The 20442-nt window shown below is 34.8% G+C and overlaps 1 protein-coding gene across 1 annotated transcript; it reads left to right on the plus strand.

Moving 5' to 3' along the window:
* Nucleotides 1-409: 409 nt before the first annotated feature.
* LOC143576465 (pleiotropic drug resistance protein 1-like) lies at nt 410-11479 on the plus strand. The gene is made up of 22 exons (XM_077060544.1): nt 410-989; nt 2457-2577; nt 2680-2768; nt 2846-2930; nt 3033-3192; nt 3291-3367; nt 3462-3515; nt 3600-3690; nt 3762-4063; nt 5305-5586; nt 5673-5989; nt 6083-6243; nt 7133-7236; nt 7326-7476; nt 7625-7791; nt 7884-8216; nt 8319-8693; nt 8769-8902; nt 9751-9978; nt 10071-10242; nt 10728-10982; nt 11064-11479. The coding sequence occupies exons 1-22, from the start codon at nt 616-618 to the stop codon at nt 11319-11321; spliced, it is 4290 nt and encodes a 1429-aa protein (XP_076916659.1). The 5' UTR covers nt 410-615; the 3' UTR covers nt 11322-11479.
* The last annotated feature ends 8963 nt before the right edge of the window (nt 11480-20442 follow it).

Raw genomic sequence — 20442 nt, forward strand, 5'->3', positions numbered from 1 at the left:
TATAAAATCAAAATCATAACCATGAGCAGTTGACCATCTGATCCAATGACACGTTAAGACTTGGGTTCTTAAGGTCTCAAGTTTGAAACTTGACTCCAGTGTTTTCCCACAGTGTGACAGTGGTGGATTTTTTTCTTAATGATGTTATTGGATGAGTCAAAGCTGGAGCCTCAAAATCAGTATGAACGATTGACATCCCGTCTCAGAAAGCCTTATCAAGATATTAGAGGTGGCTCCAAATGTTAGTTAAAAAAGGATCACAACCATGCATGGACTCATGTGGTCCTTTTCCTATGTTGTCCATAGTTCGGTTAAAACAATATTTGAATGAGCATGGCCATATATTATATCATAAACAGTGAAAATAATTGGCTATTTTAAAGGCCATTTAATCAGTGGGAGCAGGTATTATAATTATAAGATTATAAAATTGTTCCAAAGACAGTTCACGAGGGTAATTATCATTCGCGCCATTTCATGTTTGTCCACGTACACTTTATATATAAAGTGTGCTAATTCCATAAAACAACATATCTTTCTAATGGGATCATCTTATGATCATATTCTTGGTAACTTAAAGGTTGTATTAATCAACTTTGAAGGTTTTAATTAAAAATGGATGGACTTGATATCTATAGAGCTAATAGCAGTATCCGGTTAGGAAGTTCAAGAAGAAGCAGTAATGGAAGGATGGGGAGTTTAAGATCAGGAAGTACTTCTTTATGGAGGAACACTGGTATGGATGTGTTTTCGAGATCTACTCGTGAGGAAGATGATGAAGAAGCGCTGAAATGGGCGTCTCTTGAAAAGCTTCCAACGTTTGATCGTTTAAAGAGAGGTTTGCTTTTTGGATCGACTGGAGCTCCACAAGAAGTTGATGTCGACAATCTTGGGTTTGCGGAGCGAAAGCGGCTACTTGATAGGCTTGTAAACACTGCTGATGAAGATAATGAGAAGTTCTTGTTAAAGCTCAGGAACAGAATTGATAGGTATTCAACTTCTGACTTTTTATAGATTGATTTTAAGATTGATGTTATGTTAAAAACTGTACTCTAGTAAACAATTGTTTCTATCAAGATATACAATTATCATAATAAATTTTTACATTTTTTTAACGACCAACAAAGCTTGGCTCACGAAACATCTGGCTAACGCATGACATTTTGTCACGAACAATAAGTTAATGCTAGCTAAATTTTTTTTTTAAAAAAAACTCACATGGGACCACACATTCTATTCGTTTTCGCCCTTGTAAATGGACAACAGCACCTAGGCCAAAAGTGTCCTCCCAAAAAGTAAAAACACCATGGGGCCTTTATTCTTATGATGTTAAATTCTGTTTGTTTTTAAAAGTGTTGATTCAAAACCCATCTTAGATAAATGAGTTTTTGTTTCCTTTTAATTGTATATATGGGTTAGTTGCTTATTCAAAGTTATGACTAAAATAAGAATAGCAAAAGATAAGATAGTGACTTCGCAAATTTTAATTTACCTTTTTATTTTTATTAATATACAACTTAATTTTTCTCTAAAACTATTATATCTAATAATTTTAAAAATAAATAAGTACATGGTTTTCTTTTCTTTTTGGCTACGTGATGATAATAGTTTATTTGAAAAATAATTTTTCTTTAAAAATATTATTTCTAATAATTTTAGTCATAATATAAAAATATGCTATTTTAGATACAACTTGGTTTTAATAAAAATAATTAGATAAGACATGTCTAGGGATTTCAATTTAGAAGAATATGTTCTTCGATTCAAAAGGGGATAACGACACAACTTGTTGCTCGTTTACACATTATCCAGATGTAGCTTGGGTTGTGTTAATATTATTAAAAATTACAAGGAGAAAAAAAATGTTAGATATTACATAATATTATTAGATAAAAATAACTCATCATGTTGATAAAAACTGAAAAAGAAAGAAAAATAAATTGAAATTCACAAAAAGTGAAGCCATGGTCTCGAACTCTCGATAGCGAGTTCCACTTTTCTTTCACATTTTCAAACTTTGAAGTTGTGTCTTGAATTACGAATAAATTATAAATCAAATTCAGATAAAAGCTCATTTGTCATCAATGGATTGTAACCTATCATTTGATTGTTAATTTATAACGAATCTTATAATCTAGTAGCGAAGATTGTTAAGAAACTTATTTCTGTTGGATTAAGAAAGTGATAGGATGAAGATTCAAGAACCAGTGTGAAAAATCCTAAAGGATTTAATGAGAAAACAATGTTAATCGTTAACTTCTTAATCGTATATGATAATCGTTCATTGATATAATAAACAAACACGATGGCGGTTACATAACTAAAACAATTATCCCCAACCAACCGAACGTTTACATTTAAACCGTTGTAATGGTTCGGTTATTCCTAAGCTATGATCATAATGTTCTAATCATAAGTTCAATTAATTAATATAATGTGACATTTGGTTGTCACAGGGTTGGGATTGATTTGCCAACAATTGAAGTTAGATTTGAACATGTGACTGTGGAGGCAGACATTAACACAGGAAGCAGAGCTTTACCTAGTTTTGTAAATTTCCTTATTGATATATCTGAGGTAAAATATTCAATCTCTAAATATATTCAACTTTCTTGAATCCCTTTGAATTCCGCCATGAATTTGATAAAAATATATTCATATTTTTTTTTGTTCCATTAGGTATTCTTGAACTTATTCCATCTGCTTCCGAATTCAAAAAAGCATATAACCATCCTCGACGACATTAGCGGGATTGTAAAACCAAGCAGGTGAGTAAGAATAACACAAAGAACATAACTCTTATAACCAGTTTACTAGATGTTAACATAATGAAACATGTATATAGAATGACATTACTTTTGGGGCCCCCAAGTTCCGGGAAGACGACACTCTTGTTAGCCTTGGCTGGCAAGCTAGACAAGGAACTTCAGGTAAATTGTTGTTCCTCATTTCAAGATTGAAACATTTCGGTTAATCTGCTATTTGGTTTTGGTCCAATTAATGTTACAACTTCATGTATGAATATATTTTAGAGTTCTGGGAAGGTGACATACAATGGGCATGAACTACATGAGTTTGTACCTGAAAGGACATCTGCTTATATCAGTCAATATGATGTTCATATTGGAGAAATGACTGTCAGAGAAACATTGGCTTTCTCCGCACAGTGCCAAGGCGTTGGATCACGTTATGGTTAGATTAAATTTATCCAAATCCAATTCTAAAATTGTTCTTTGTAGATACCAATCTATTATGATATTTAGGCGTATCTAACAATATTCAAACTGCAGAGATGTTGGCTGAATTGTCAAGAAGAGAGAGAGATGCAAAAATTAAACCCGATCCGGATATAGACATCTTCATGAAGGTATAGAACATGATCCATTTTAGGGAACGCATATTTCTTGTTCATATCCCCTTTCTACTATTTTGAATTTCATATTTAAATAATTGTAATTCAGGCTACGGCATCCGAAGGTCAAGAGGCGAATGTGGTGACAGACTATACGCTCAAGGTAACAACTATATATATTGAACCTTACAATACATAAACATTAACAGTTGTTAAGGTGTTGAATCCAATTCATTTTCTTGTGAAGTTGTTGGGGTTGGACATTTGTGCGGACACCCTAGTAGGAGATCAAATGATAAGGGGGATCTCCGGCGGGCAAAAGAAGCGTGTTACAACGGGTAAACCAGTAATATAATTTGAATTATATAATCTTTCCGTGAACTTTAGACTGATTTCCGTAACATTACAGGTGAAATGATAGTTGGACCGTCGAAGGTTCTTCTTATGGACGAAATTTCTACCGGTTTGGATAGTTCTACAACTTTCCAAATTGTGAAATCGCTTAGACAGTTTCTTCATATCCTTGAAGGAACTGCTGTCATTTCCCTCCTCCAGCCGGCTCCAGAGACGTATGATTTATTCGATGATATTATTCTTTTAACTGATGGGAAAATCGTGTACCAAGGACCACGTGACAATGCACTAGAGTTTTTTGAGTTTATGGGGTTCAAATGTCCTGAGAGAAAGGGTGTTGCAGATTTCTTACAAGAAGTATGTTCACTTTTCCTCCATGATTCGCTTAATCTATGTGATAGAATAGCTACGTAAATGTTATTACGGCAACTTTTATAAATTTGACAAAATAAGTATTACTTTTAAGGTTTATTGGATTTTAATAATCCAAACTTTGGCCTATTGGCCGATATTAATATCAATTTAAGAAATTCCCTAGAATAATCTCAACTTTCACTCTGTTGGCCTCCACTGAGCCTTTTCTTAACAGGAACTAACACAGTTAATTTTAAGGCAAAATATGTCATTTCTACAAATTTAGGGGGATAAACGAAAAATATAAATTAACTTAAAAACTCAACGAAATGGGCGCAACCACCACCGCGGTCGCCGCCACCGACACCGCGACCCTCGACACTGCCACCACCCACCACCACGACCGCCGTCGTCGACATCGTCACCACCTCCATTGCGGCCTCCGCCACCGGTGGTGGCGGTGGAGGCAATGGCGGAGGTCGCGGTGGTAATGTTGGTGTCGACGGCGGCGGTCGTGGTGGTGGTGGCGGTGGCGGTGTCCAGGGTCGTGGTGTCGGTGGCGGCGACCACGGTGGTGGTGGCGCCTGTGTCATTGAGTTATTAAGTTAATTTACATTTTTCGTTTGTCCCCCTCAATTTGTAGAAATGACATATTTTGCCCTAAAACTAACTGGGTTAGTTCCTGTTAAGAAAAGGCTCAGTGGAGGCCAATAGAGTGAAAGTTGGGATTATTCTAGGAAATTTCTTAAGTTGGGATTAATATCGGCCAATAGACCAAAGTTTGGATCATTAAAATCCAATAAACCTACTTTTAAAGATTTACAGTTAACCAGTTTTTGAAACGTGTGTATTGGCATAACAAATTTTCGCCAGATGAAACTTTGTTGTGCCAAGATTGAAATATGCTGCGTCGGTGCAACGATGCGTGTCACATGGAAGCTTTTAATTAGAAACAAGAAAAGTCGATGGATATACTTTAACGAAAAAGCCAAAATGATTTTGTTAAACTCCTAGCCAAGATGGAAAAAATAAATAAATAATAATAACAAGAAAAACAAGTTAATTAGCTAGTCATACATAATGGTTTTTCAAGTTTATAAATGTTGGTTAGCAAAAACAGAACTATGCCAAAGATGAACAATAGCCCCAAGAGTTAATATGAAGACCCCTCATTTAAACTATTTATCACCACCACCCTTTCATACATGTGTGATGTTTCTAATACTTTTAATAATCCAACATAGGTGACATCGAGGAAAGATCAACAACAATATTGGATGAGGAGAGACGAGTATTACCGGTTCGTGACAGCCAAAGAATTCGCAGAGTCGTTTCAGTCATTTCATGTTGGAAAGAGACTTGGGGATGACCTTGCCACCCCCTATGACAAATCCAGAAGCCACCCGGCTGCACTTACGACTGAAAAATACGGTTTAAGGAAGAAAGAGCTCTTGAAAGCTTGCCTTGAGAGAGAAATCTTGCTCATGAAGAGAAATTCGTTTGTTTACTACTTCAAATTGACCCAAGCAAGTGTTGTGTTTGTTAAATTAACTCTTGATTTTCTCGCTTAATTAGTTCTAATAACAATTAATTTGGTTATCTTGGTTTTCAGCTATGTTTCATGGGGGTAGTGGCTATGCTTGTGTTTCTGCGAACCGAGATGCATAAACGCAACATAGAAGACGGAGCAATATACATGGGTTCCTTATTCTTTGGTGTCGTTATGATCATGTTTAATGGAATGTCCGAGATTTCAATGACGATTCTTAAGCTTCCTGTGTTCTACAAACAACGAGACTTCCTGTTTTACCCATCCTGGGCGTACGGGATTCCTGCGTGGATTGTCAAGATTCCTATTTCATTTATTGAATCTGCCTTATGGATTATTCTCACTTACTATGTAATAGGATACGATCCGGAGTTCACAAGGTTAGTTATATCTAGTTATCATGAACTAAAGATGACAACTTTCATGTTATTGTTTCTATTTAAATGTTTCTTAACAAATCTATTGTTTTGTAGATTCATCAAACAATACTTTTTACTATTAGCTATTAACCAGATGTCTTCTGCGTTGTTTCGATTCATTGGGGCATTGGGTCGGAACATGATAGTTGCGAACACATTTGGTTCATTTGCGCTTCTCTTAGTCTTTGTATTGGGTGGCTTCGTTCTGGCTCGAGGTACTTTATAGTTATAGCTTCCATTAAAAAACCGCAAACTTTGTTGAAAGATGACGATCTTTCATTGATTTTAATCGCTGAAAGCATAGTTTTTTTTTCACCAAATGTAAATCTTCAAACTTTCGTTACTGAGGTAATAAACATTCTAGTTAAGAGAGTATTAACGCCCTGCTTGCGGTGCGCGCATATAATGTATATATGTGTGAACCCTCGGGTGGGCAAAAGTAAAATTGCACTAATTTTGACGTTATTTTACTAATCTCGTGAAAATAACGTTAAAAGTGGTGGAAGGTTAATCAGGCATCATGTGGTGGCGTTGATAGCCGAAAGACAAGGGCACATGCACCGATCAGCCGGTGTCCCGATGATTGAGTGCTATGTGCCTTATGTCCAAGGCTTGATGCAAAACTACTATCGAACCGGGGGTCTCACCGGAAGCAGCCTCTCTATCCCTATGGGATAGAGGTAAGGCTGTCTACATCTTACCCTCCTCAGACCCTACCATAGCATTGCTATTGGTGGGATATACTGAGTACGATGATGATGATGATGATGATGATGATAGTTAAGAGAGTATTAATCTCTCTCAAAATAAAATGTTGGTTGGTTATATTGTTACATTAAAATCAGTAGCTATTTATTAATTTTTGACCAGCCACTAACTAGTTATTGCAAATCCTTTTACTTCTAGTTAACCTACTTTCATAGTTAGCTTTTGACATTCAATTTACTTGTTAGTTACCTCAAGCTTTCCATTTCCATATGTAGAAAACGTTTGAAAGTTTGGTAGAAGTTTATTATACATTTTATACAAGTTTGCTAGTGGAAAACATATAAAAATCTAACATTTATCCTGTTTTAGCTAACAAACACATTGTTCTCATTACAGATGATGTGAAAAAGTGGTGGCTATGGGGTTATTGGGCATCTCCAATGATGTATGCGATGAATGGGATTACGGTTAACGAATTTCTTGGGGACAGGTGGAAAAAGGCAAGGTCCCTCTTATCTTTATTATATGCTTATGTACGAAAGTATTAAACAATTAACCATAATTTTTCAAAATTATTTCCATGTTATAGCCTATAAACGATACAACATTAGGGAAAGTGATCATCGAATCGCGAGGGTTCTTTCCCGAAGCTTATTGGTATTGGATTGCGATTGTGGCTTTGGTTGGATTCATATTTATCTTTAGTATCTGTTTCATACTCTCTCTCGAATTTCTTAACCGTGAGTACCTTTCTCTCTAGATTCTGGTATTGGAACATGTGATCATTAATTTGCTTAAACACATGAACTACATATCAGACATTTCCATATTTATAGAAGAAGAACATGTTTACAAATTACATATTGTAACTTTCATTGTGAACTCTAGCTTTTGGGAGATCTCGACCAACTACACCAAATCAAAATGAGAGTGGTGTTGAATTAACACCTACCACCGGTGAAAGTCAACAAATCAAGAAGAAAGGAATGATTCTACCGTTCGTACCGCTTTCACTTACTTTCAATGAGGTCAATTACTCAGTTGATATGCCACAGGTAACTTTCAACATATTTCTTACTGTAATCAAAATTATACTAGTATTTAACAACTAAAACTCCATGGGAGTTATAAACTTATAATGTTGTAGAGAATGAGGGAACAAGGAGTGAATGAAGATAGGTTGCTGCTACTTAAGAGTGTCAGTGGAACCTTTAGACCTGGTGTTTTAACCGCCCTAATGGGCGTTAGTGGTGCCGGAAAAACTACTTTGATGGATGTATTAGCAGGAAGAAAAACCGGTGGGTACATTGAGGGTGACATAAGGATTTCAGGGTACCCAAAGAAACAAGAGACATTCGCTCGCATTTCTGGATATTGTGAACAAAATGACATTCATTCGCCTCATGTTACTGTTTATGAATCCTTGTTGTACTCCGCTTGGCTAAGGTTGTCACCAGATGTTGACGAAAACACCAGAACGGTTAGTGTCCATCTTATCAAACATAGACAAAATCATGTGGTTAACTAACAAAAAGTGATATAATTTGAATATTTGATCATGATTTTTTGTACTTATTTGTAGATGTTTGTTGCCGAGGTGATGGAACTTGTAGAACTAAACCCGTTGAGAGACGCACTAGTTGGGTTGCCTGGTGTCAATGGACTATCCACCGAACAACGAAAAAGGTTAACCATAGCAGTTGAGCTCGTGGCCAATCCGTCTATAATCTTTATGGATGAGCCAACATCCGGGCTAGATGCAAGGGCGGCTGCTATTGTGATGAGAACAGTTAGGAACACGGTTGACACAGGAAGAACAGTTGTGTGCACCATTCATCAACCTAGCATTGATATATTTGAAGCGTTCGATGAGTTGTTCTTGATGAAAAGAGGAGGACAAGAAATATACGTTGGACCTATAGGACGTAATTCATGTGAACTAATAAAGTACTTTGAGGTAAGATATCTAACTAAGATTAATGATACAAATTAAAGAGTATGCAACTAACACCTGATCGATTTTGTGTATCAGGATATAGACGGGGTAGCAAAGATAAAAGACGGATATAACCCTGCAACATGGATGTTGGAAGTCACCACATCATCTCAAGAAATAGCTTTAGGAGTTGATTTTGCTGAAATCTACCGAAATTCAGATCTATACAGGTGATTAAACTGAATTAACCTGCCCGATATTTAAACTTTTTCTATCATTAGATGGTTTAGGATTTAACTAACTTTTTGTAGTTGTTTTCTTTTGGAATGTGCTTCTAGTTAGTTCGCTACCCCTGCATTAAGCGAACTAGAAAATTTTCTTTGGGTGGCAAGCGAACTCCACAGATGTTAGTCAAAATCTTAAGAGACTGTTAAGGTTATTGAATGTTGGAAGTAATTTCAGACTCCATGTCACAAGTCGGCGAACGTGAGGGACCAATGTTGACAAGCTGATCACAGTGGTTATGTTTCCTAATTGTATTGAATTATAATTGGTAATGTCTTGGTTAGCAAGTTATACTAGTCTATATAAACAAGACAGGTTAGGCATTATAGAGCGTGTGGTGTGAGGTGCAACCGAGTTAGGGTTCATCTAGAGACACACACGAGATGTAACCGAGTTAGGGTTCATCTAGATGTAACCGAGTTAGGGTTCATCAAGAGTCAAACCGAGTTAGGGTTTGAGAGATTGTAATAAGTTTTTAGAGTTAGATTTTCTTATTAATATAAACGAGATTTATTCGTTTTAGTTGGTGTTTGATTATCGATCTGGGACTTGATTGAAAACTCTATAGAGTTTGATTGTCTTGCCAAAACATCGAACTACAAAAGCAATTGCAAGAACTTGAATTAGTTCGCTTGTGAATGTGGTGAAATCTATAGTATTACAAGAACTTTAATTCTTTTTAAAAAAAATACTTAAAACGAAATCCTAAACCACCAACTAATATCCAAAGAAAAAATCCTAGATACTTCTACTAGTTAGCTGCGTTTTTTATTAAAACCGACATTTGTTGCAGGAGGAACAAGGCCCTTATTGCTGAATTAAGTGTACCAGCTCCTGGTACGAAAGACCTCTATTTCCCGACCCAATTCTCGCAATCTTTCTTTGTCCAAGCTGTGGCTTGCCTATGGAAACAACGGCAGTCCTACTGGCGGAACCCTCCTTACACTGCTGTCCGTTTTGCTTTCACTACCTTTATTGGCATCATGTTTGGTACTATGTTCTGGGATCTTGGTGGTAAAAGGTAATATTAAACACTAAAGTACAAATTAGTCCTTGTTTATTATTATTGATACATTTGCTTCATTGATCCTATATGGGTAATCAAAATTTCAGGAAAACTCAGCAAGAACTATTTAACGCGATGGGTTCCATGTATACAGCAACTCTCTTCCTTAGTTACCTAAATGCATCAGCGGTGCAACCTATCATAGACATTGAACGTACCGTCTTTTATAGAGAACGAGCTGCTGGAATGTATTCTGCTCTACCATATGCCCTTGCTCAGGTGATTGACTTGTATGATTTAAGCGAGGTCAATTGCATTCAAAAATAAAAAAGTTTTTACCTTCAAAGGGTGGTGCAATGGTAAAAGCAAATGATTCCCCTCTAACAGAGGTCTTAGAAAGGAATCTTGTTTTCACTGGTTTCCTACTTTAACCCCTTAAAGGTCACTTGCCCAACATGAGATATGATTTAACTGATCCCGTTGGCTAGTAGGGTTTTGACGCCCATGTGTTCTCCGATAACTAATTTTCATGTTACCATAATAATAATAATAGGAACTTTAATCAATTTCTATTCAAACAGAGGCCTCCTATTAACCCTCTAGCATATATAATAAGTTTTTTTTTCTTTTTTTTTTTGAAAGAATGTTACATGCTCAAAATTAAAATTAAATTTGAATGAAAATATGTTAAATAAATTCGTCTTTTTAGATATATTCTCATTTCAAGATTGAGGTTATGAAACTTTTGTGTTTTATATACATAGGCACTGGTGGAGATACCTTATGTTTTCACACAAACCATAGTTTATTGTCTCATAGTTTATGCTATGATGGGATTCGAATGGACAGCAGCCAAATTCTTTTGGTACACATTCTTCCAGTTATGTTGTTTGTTGTATATGACATACTACGGAATGATGACTGTCGCAATCACCCCCAATGCCAACATTGCCGCCATCATTGCATTCTTTTTCTTTGGAGGTTTTAATCTGTTTTCAGGCTTCATCATCCCTCGACCCGTAAGTTTCTTTATGCTTTTGTTAATGCTAGTTATTCTCTAATATTGTTTTAACATTGATGTTTATTTTCAAATGTAACAGAGAATTCCCGTGTGGTTGCGATGGTACTTCTGGGGTAATCCACTGGCGTGGACCATCTATGGCATGGTGGTGTCACAGTTTGGTGATTATGAGGACGTGCTCGTAAATGGGGAGACCGTGAAGGGATATCTGGACCGGTATTTTGGCTACAAACATGATTTTCTTGGTGCGATCGCAGGAGTGCACATCGGATTAGTTATCGCTTTCGGCGTAATATTTGCTTATTGCATCAAAACTTTCAATTTCCAAAAGAGATAGTTCTAGTTTAAATGTTTTACACATCAGTTTTTGTACTGCAGGAATCTTGTATTAATGTCTATTTTGTAATGTTTGTAAAACTATACATGCATTTGATATATATGTTTTAATTTTTGTATAACTTCGAGTGGTTCTCGACTAAGCGATATGCGAGGTCGTCTTTTGCTCAATGCTATATTTCTAAACTTTGCATCCCTGATTTTATGTTCAAATTCTGTGATTGTACAATCCTTCTGATCAGGTTCTTCCTGCCTTTTGATTGATGGACTCTTGTGACGTTCAATTCCTTTGATTGCTCTTTAATTTGCCAGTTTCTACACTTCTGATGAGGATGTCAATCCATCCTTAGCAAACAAACATAATTACATTTTAAACATTTACTTTTGATAATTACACTTAAACCCTAAATTTTAAGTTTGAATATTTATGAGGATTGACCAAGCCAACAATAGCCGAATATCATATCCTTCGATGTGTTCCTGAGTCTTATTTAAGGAGGAGAGAGGAAGAAAGAGAAATTAGAACAGAATAGAAAGCTAGGGGAAGGAAAATGTATGATTTTTTCGTGTTGTCGAGTTTAATGAAAATAAAAGGAAAATACAATTGATTGAACCTTCTATTAATTAGTCATTAAGGTTAAACTGCAAACTATAAATTGTACTTACGTGATCAATTTGATTGAACCTTCTATTAATTCAGACACACACAATTATTACCGACCAATTCAATAAAAATAATCAAGTAATTTTTCATTTTGATTATTCGTCCATTATACCATACTAGTTTTTATTCCTCGTATTACGAGGTTGTTTTATATTATTCGTTTATAATATTTATTTATTTATTTGGATTTTAATTTTATTTATTGTAAAAATTTAATAATGTGCTTAGAATTTGATGGTGAAAGAGTTTCAGAAACAACTGTCGTTCGATGATCTTAATGAACAAACACGAACAACTGTCATCTTCATTCAATAGTGTTCGTGTAGTTAATACAACTTTGAGGTTTTTTTTCTTTTTTTAATATTTCACGTACTTTTAGTTATATGATGTCATATTAGCGAAAGAAATATGGTTAATTGGACTACGTGAGAAGACTTGTTTGACATAATACCGTAGGTTGTAAACGAATCGAAGTGAACGTCCGATGGAAAGTTCGTTTACGCTCATCCATTTAATAAATGAACGAACATAAACACAAAAATTTATGTTTGGTAAGCTCAACGAACGAACACGAATAGAGGCCGCGTTCATTCAACAGTGTTCGTGAACCATTTTCTAATGTGTTTGTTTACGTCCGTCCGTTTATGTGCGTCTGGTTAGGTTTTTAATTCATTTATTCTTCTGGTTAGGTTCATGTTTTAATACTTTATTACAAATAATTTTATTTATTTGTTTTTTCTACCCTCATATATTTCGCATGTAAACGCTTATATTCGTTAGTGTTATTTCTATTCGTTTGCCCGATAGGGTCGTTTATGTCTGGTTGTCCAAAGTATGTGAAAAATACAAAAAACCCTCTAATAGCTGTATGAACTAAATGTTGGTGGATGACGCTAACAAGTTGGACTAAAATTGATAGTTAAACGAAAGTATTGTACAAAAATTGATAATTTTAGTAAACCAGTAGAACCAAAACCAAAGTTCTCTTCTTCTTCTTCTACTTCTTCTAATTTTTATTTTTTTTAATCTAATTAGTTACGAGTTCCAATGGAATTATATAACAATGTATAATAAAGCATTATGTACAATAATAACAAAAATGTTAAGATATCGTTTTTGAATGGTGAATTCAATATTATAAACTAATTAAATTATGAAATGTTACGTTACAACAATGTAGGGATGAGCGTTTTCGGTACCGATTTAGTACTGTCGGTATCAAGTTTTGAGTTTTTGGTATCGGTACGGTATCGGTACCGGACCAACATTTCGGTATTGTCACTCCCCGACTTAGGGTCTAGGCGTTTGACCAATAGCTGATAAATGTTTTGTAAATATATCAGAGTTGCGAGTTATTTAGCGAAAGACTTGTTTATAATAATATATTAATATATTTTGAAAACTTCTCGGATAATAAATACTCGAGTGTTTGATTTACAAATCATGTTTACAATATTTTAATAATTTAAAACCGAGCCATCTCTACCTTGCAAACATCTAATTCACGAGTGACTAATTTCTTGTTACTTGTGTTAATCTAATGCCATGAAATGTGTGTGTGTGTGGGGGGGGGGGATATGTAAGCGATATGCCGGTGAATCGTTGACTAAAAAAACCATTTATTAAATCTTTGACTAATAAGATAGTTTTCTTGAACAAACTCAGCAGAAACGTCTCTTATTTATGGGATTTGTACTACTTGCCATACACACACAATTATAGTTCTTCGGTAACTGATGCCCATTGGGAAACTTGGTTATGATTGTTAGCCTGCGGCCACGTAGCCTTGAATGATAGGCTAAACATATATGTTTGGATCCAGACACATATGTACTTGGTCTGAGCTGCTTTTTATTTTCTACCTTGTAATTTATGGATCACGTAATCCCTTAAATCTTCATATGATAGAGATCACGTAATATCATATAAATATTTGACTGACTTGTGTTTATCTTAATGACTGATTTTAACAGGTTTAACGTATTCACGTTATAAATTATAAAAAAAGTTTGAACGTATTAACCTTTTGACGTGTTGCTCAATTAACAACTTCTTTGTAATTGATGAACGATTACCTCGGACCCTAAAATGAGTATAACGCATAAGGACGAACGAGCAGTACTTTTGCCTATACGTAGGGTGTCGGGGTATGGAACGCCGAACTCTAGAGTGGCATCAAGACTTCAACTCGGTTGCACGAACTTCTAGAAAGTGAAAGTGGTTTTGTGTTTTGGTTGCCATAATTGAGGAGCCCATGTTCACTATTTATAGTCATCCTCGGTTGGACCGTCACTCACCACCATGCGACATGTGTCATTCTTAATGATGAGTTGGTGCCATAAGATGTTGACATGTGACATTCATACTGATTATTCACTAGCCACATGGCACTTTGTGAGGGTATAAGTTGTTATGTGTTGATATGTGTCATTTGTGTTACCACCATGTGACATGTGTCTTCTCATAGTGATGAGTCATAGGACACATGTCGCCTCCATAAATCTTTAGCTAAATGACTAACTAGTCTCTCAACTTCCTAAATTGACATAATTGGTATGGATATTTTCGGGATGTTACATGTACCTATACCGGTACCAGATATTTCAAATTTTCGGGATCAGGACTTTCGGGATCGGTGCTGGTCGGTATCGATACCGTCGTGAGCTCATCCTTACTACGATGTAAACTTTATGCGTTTTTTGAATATATCTCGCAACGTGTTTTTTATATACGTTTCAAATCGATCTGATATTAAATCCTCCCTGAAGCACGAGAAAATCCACTAGTTAGTATTATATGTAGGATTACATCACTATAAAGCCGAATATATCCTTCAATCTTATCCTTTTCTTGCAATGAAACATATCCCATGTAACTTCCTTGTTTATTTGTATTCTTTGCATTTCATAATACTCAATTAAACGTTTGTCAGAAATTATTCTACAAGCATGTGAATATGTTGACAAATATGTATAAATCATCTTATTTCTTATTTACATCTGCAACTAATACATGTGCGTGCCCAACCATGTTTTAGTATCATATAATCTACACATGCAATCATTATGCATATAAATAAATATAAAGTGGAATTATTGACTCATGACTGATATGTGATATATGCCATATGAAATTAAATTTCAAATGTTTTAAGATCATAATAAAATTATATATATGAAATCACTATATCTTTTTTAAAACAAAAGGTGAATTATTGAAAGTCATGATTTAAGAATTCATATATGTATCAATTGGCAAATCACTAGCAGAGTTCAAATCAGTGACAAATCCATAAATTTTATTCAAGGGAGCAAAATAATTGGTTAAAGGAAAAATATTATTAGATTTTAATAATCTCATTTAATGATCATTAGCCATTAATAAGCTTAACTGAGTTTATCCATACCAGTAGTCCGTCCGAAATTAAAAAAAATATTCTTCATGGTCATCCGAACAAAATTTAACGGAGTAAATTTTTTTCCCGAATTTCAAACTGATTTTTAGAGTTTTTCATCGGAAGGAAGATACTAGTCGATTGATATTAAACTTAGCTCGAAACGATGTTATAAGCGGCTTGATTAGTGCTTAAATTGGGTGTTTGAGCTCCAGTTAACAAAAAATAAGCTATCATTTGGAGCATTGTTTCAAGCCAAGTTTTTTACAATCGACTAGTATTCTTTTCCGATCAAAAGCCTTAAAAATATAAGTTTAAATTCATAAAAAAACTTAGTGCCGTTAGTTTTTTTAACGGGGGACCATTAAGAGTAGTTTTTTTTAATTTGGGACCACTATTGGAGATAAACTTAGTTATGATTATTATCAGCCAATAACCTTTATTTGAGATTATTAAAATCCAATTAACCAAGAAAAAAGAATTTTATAAGGAAAATTTGTTTCTTTGTTCATGATGCAATCGTGACACAATCAAATGGCCAAAATACAAGTAATCAAAGAGTTCTCACCAGATAGGCGGAGAATATTATTTCAAAGTAAAAACCAAAAATTGGTTGTCCAAATCTCGTCCAGGCCAATAAAAGAAACAAAGTCTCTCAAAATAGGAAAATGCAACCAACTAGAATCTTTCAAAAAAATAACAAAATAAACCAAAATTTAAATTAACTCCAAAATCATCGGGCCTTTAGTTCCTTTCCTTTCCTATGCAACTCTTCCACGACGCCTCTGATAGGTCTGGATAATGGGCTTCGGGTCGGGCTCCAAACTCGGATTCGGGTTGGTTTCAGTGGATGCTCCTGCATCAGTTCACATGTGCAAATTTTTCTATACGGTCTTTACTAACGAAAAACATGTTTCAACAGTTATGGTTGCATCGGGCAAACTAATGTTAGCTTTAACAATAGTTATGCCAAAGGAAACGATACATGTTTCCTTATTTCCACCATAAGTCGATAACTCTAGCAAGATTGATAATAACATTCAAGTTAACAGATCTTGCATCTTTTCACACACATCAAACGTAGCAAATGAACCATACGTGTTCAAAGTCGTCACGAAGTAACTTCGTGTTAATCTCATTAAGGCGATAACCAAACTCTTGAACTTTCATATCGACAATATTGTAAAAAAATTAAATTTATAATAAGCTTTTAATTTCATGTTTTCCACCAAAATGAATGGATTTTTCTAGAAATTATTCAAACATGCTTAACCATATATGTAAATAATCTATTTATAGGGATAACACCCCATATATCGCATCTACAAGAATAAAAGCAAGAAGATCACATCTACTTAGATCAGGACAAAAGGAAGATCACGTGTAACGGTCAATGGTCATGGAAGAAAAGAGTGGTTTACAAGCAGGTAGTAGAGTATACCTAGAGAGTGACAAGTTAAGTTCCCTTCAGAGACCACTAGGAATAATAGTATGGTGATAGATGCGATCATATTACTATAAATGTAAAGCTATATTTGTGACCATGCGACATATTGAAATATACAAAGCATACATCTTTAACTAATTGTGTATTACGAATTGATCGTAACCTAAATACGTTTGAATTAGAAATTCCTTATTATTAATTAACTAATCTTTCATATACGACTTATTATTAAAGTATCCAAGTTTATTTATTTAATTACTATTATTATATAGTTATAAGTAAAAATTTATACACGTTATGTTTTAAATAATTTATTTTACATTACAATTATGAAATATCAACAATGGCGGCTTATTATTAGAAGAAATGATCAAGGATTTGGGGGGCATGAGAAAAAAGAAAAATCAAAGGGGACAATTAAGTCTAGAGCATGTTTCTAAAACAAAATAAACAGAAGTTATAAAACTGAGAGGCGCTACCCCCCCCCCCCCCCCCCTCAAACATAGAAATTTTGTACAAGAACCATGAGTCCAAACATGGACTTCCGATACGATAGGCAACATTGGTTGCATACACTGGCTTTGGAAAAATAGTCCAGTGATATGACAGTTCAATGCATGAGAGGCAACTATGAGTATTCAATTATTATGCTTGAAGCAGTAGCCTAGCAAGATTTATGGTTTTAGAATGTGATTGATGTCAAAAGATCAATCGAAAACATTTATAAAATACCTTTACTAGTAAGGGCAAATAAGATGTCGAATCCACAGGTAATCAGTGGAAAGTGCTAATCAAGTTTAATGTTTTTTAATTAATTATATTAGGGTAAACAAACGATGTCAAGCAGATTAAATAATGATTTGGTTGTAAACAATTTGAGAAAAGTAACCAAACTTCAGGTTTCAGGTTGTGAAGCAGACTAGACTAATTGATTACAACTATTTGGAAAACTCGTTTGATCACACTTATAATCAAAAGACTAGATATTTACCTTACTAATTGACATAACTTAATCCGAACAATTGGTTTGGATGAATAAAACCTAATTGATTACCAGTTTTAGGGTTTGGTAACTGTAAGTGATTTAATGGCTAAAGATAAACAGATCAACGACTCAAAGAACTAATCCTAAAAAATGATGACCACAAATCAATAAATTGATAAAATCACAAAACATTTAATTACGAAAAATTATTGAATGCATTAACAAACATAAAAAATTAATTAACTAAATGTTAATTAACTATAGTTCCAATGTAAAGATTCAAAATACCAAAAAGTCTTGCTTACAAACAATGTTTTGAAACCCAGACCGGACCGGCCGGTCCGACCGGGACCCACTACAAATAACGGTCCGGTTTATGTGTTTAGCTCGTTTTCTAAAAACCCGGTTGGTTCTTGCGGTTTGCGGTCAGACCGGATCCGGTGAACCGCCGGATGAACCGGTAAAATGTAAGAAAAACTGATATTTTAACTAGTTTGGGAAAACCTAACGTATTCCGGCCATCCGGCGAGTCTAAATACGGACTGTGAATGAGAAAAAGTTGTAGCGATCAGAAGGGGAGAAGGAGATGAAGATGGTGAATTGATTCAGTTATAAAACTTCAATGATGCAATCGACTGAATGGAGGCGGCGGCAATGATAGATGCTCTGTATATTTAGGGTTTGATATAAGATGAGTGAATAAATGAGTTTGTCCCTGATAGATGCTCCGTATTTTCAGTCATAAAATCCTTTTTTAACTAAGTTACATTTCACACCTTCAAAGTTATATTGTTATTAAACTTAACCCTAAACTTGTTCTAATGTGTAGTTTTGTATTCTTGTTTTTTAACTTTTATTTTTTAACAAAAGTTGGTTATTATTATTATTGATATTATATATATATATATATAATTTTTGACGTCCCCGGTTGATGCCCGGTCCGACCTCCCGGGTCGGTCCGACCTGTGACCCGGTAAGGTGTCCGGGTCGATGACCGGTCCGGGTATGAAAACATTGCTTACAAACATAACCCTACTTCCGTAGATGGTCACGAACAGTTTAGCCTTGCACCTTGATCTTGAATAGCTTCATTAATTTTTGCAAGTATGATAACATGGATGATTATAATGATTGGAAGGTGTTATGATGGTGGAGAATAGCTCCAAATCGTCCTTGGTGGCTAGGGTATGAAGGATTCTCAACTTTAGGGTTTTATGGGCTTAAATATGTGAAAAAAAACAAGAAAAAATGATTTCCCATCAGTCCCGGCCGTAGCCTACAGCCTGGCTTCTCTGGCTTACGGTGGCTACAAAACCAACACACCGTTTTCTTCATAAAATCTTCATTCCAATTCCGTTTGCGGCGACGTTTTCGTATTTCAATTCTCTATCATATCATATATCATTACTCTCATTTTCATTCCATCCTAAATGCTTCGCATTGACTCCTTTAAGCTCTGATCACTTGTAAACATATAACCAATCAAAGTATTTGTGTTCGATACATATAAATAAGTAAAACATACAATATAAAATACTTAAAGCACGTTCTTTCAAGCACACGTTAGAATGTGCTCTTTGGTTTCCCCAAATACAACAACAGCAAGCTAAACAACATCAACATCTCAAATTAATTTTCATGATTCAACGACTTGTTAAATGTAACAACACATGTGCCCCCATTTAATTTAACGTAGTATTATATCTTGTGACGGATATATCCTCTCCTAGTGACATAAATAGAAAAGATTCAAAGAAGTAGAAAAATATTGTATACTCGCATCATTTACATAATATGATTTTGGAGGAGTATCGAGCATTATGTCCTTTTCAGAATTAAGAGTTACCAACCATTCAAGAAGGCTTAGAAGTTAATCATGTTACATATATTGAATTACGTTGCCAAAAAACTTATGACAACGTATGAGCGGATCTCATGGATCATATTGTAAAGTTCTTATTAGCCAACATTTGCAACAATTTTTCATTATTATTATAATAAAATTTCTTTTTCTAGTCTTATACTTGAATTCTTAAATAAAATTTAGTCTCTATATACTTGAATTGCTTTATTTACTTTAAATAATAATTAATCTATAAAGAGCGGGGAACATGAGGGATGAGAAAGATGGCATCTGCATGGTTTATAAATGAAATAGTTAGATAAGCTAGAAAAACACACTGAAATGAAAGATAGAGATTGTGAAAGATATGAGAGATTGAGAATATAACCATGTGTAGCCATAAAGCTTCACTACCAGGCATTATGCGTCACGTAGCGCTCAGTCAGAGTTATGGTTTTTTACAAAAAACAGGCTGTAGTCATAACTCTCCACATCCAGGCATTATGCGCCACGTGGTCCAGTCACTTTTACACTTTTTGTTTTTTGTTTTTTTAATTTTTAATAAGAATAATCAAATAACAATAATATTTTATTAAATAAATATTACAAGAAAATAAAAAAAAAAAATTATTCGTCGTTGTTGTCGTCGTCGTCGTCTTCGCCCTCGTCGTCTTCGCCCTCGTCATCGTCGTCCTCATCGTCGTTTTCATCGTCTTCGCCGTCTTCGTCGTTGTCTTCATCATCGTCTTCATTGTTGCCCTCGTTTTGATCATCGTTTTCACCAGGCAG

The sequence above is a fragment of the Bidens hawaiensis genome, unplaced genomic scaffold (genome assembly GCF_021521415.1).
Source record: "Bidens hawaiensis isolate Kalapana, Puna unplaced genomic scaffold, B.hawaiensis_p1.1 tig00028226_1, whole genome shotgun sequence".
In the NCBI taxonomy this organism is placed as follows: Eukaryota; Viridiplantae; Streptophyta; class Magnoliopsida; order Asterales; family Asteraceae; genus Bidens; species Bidens hawaiensis.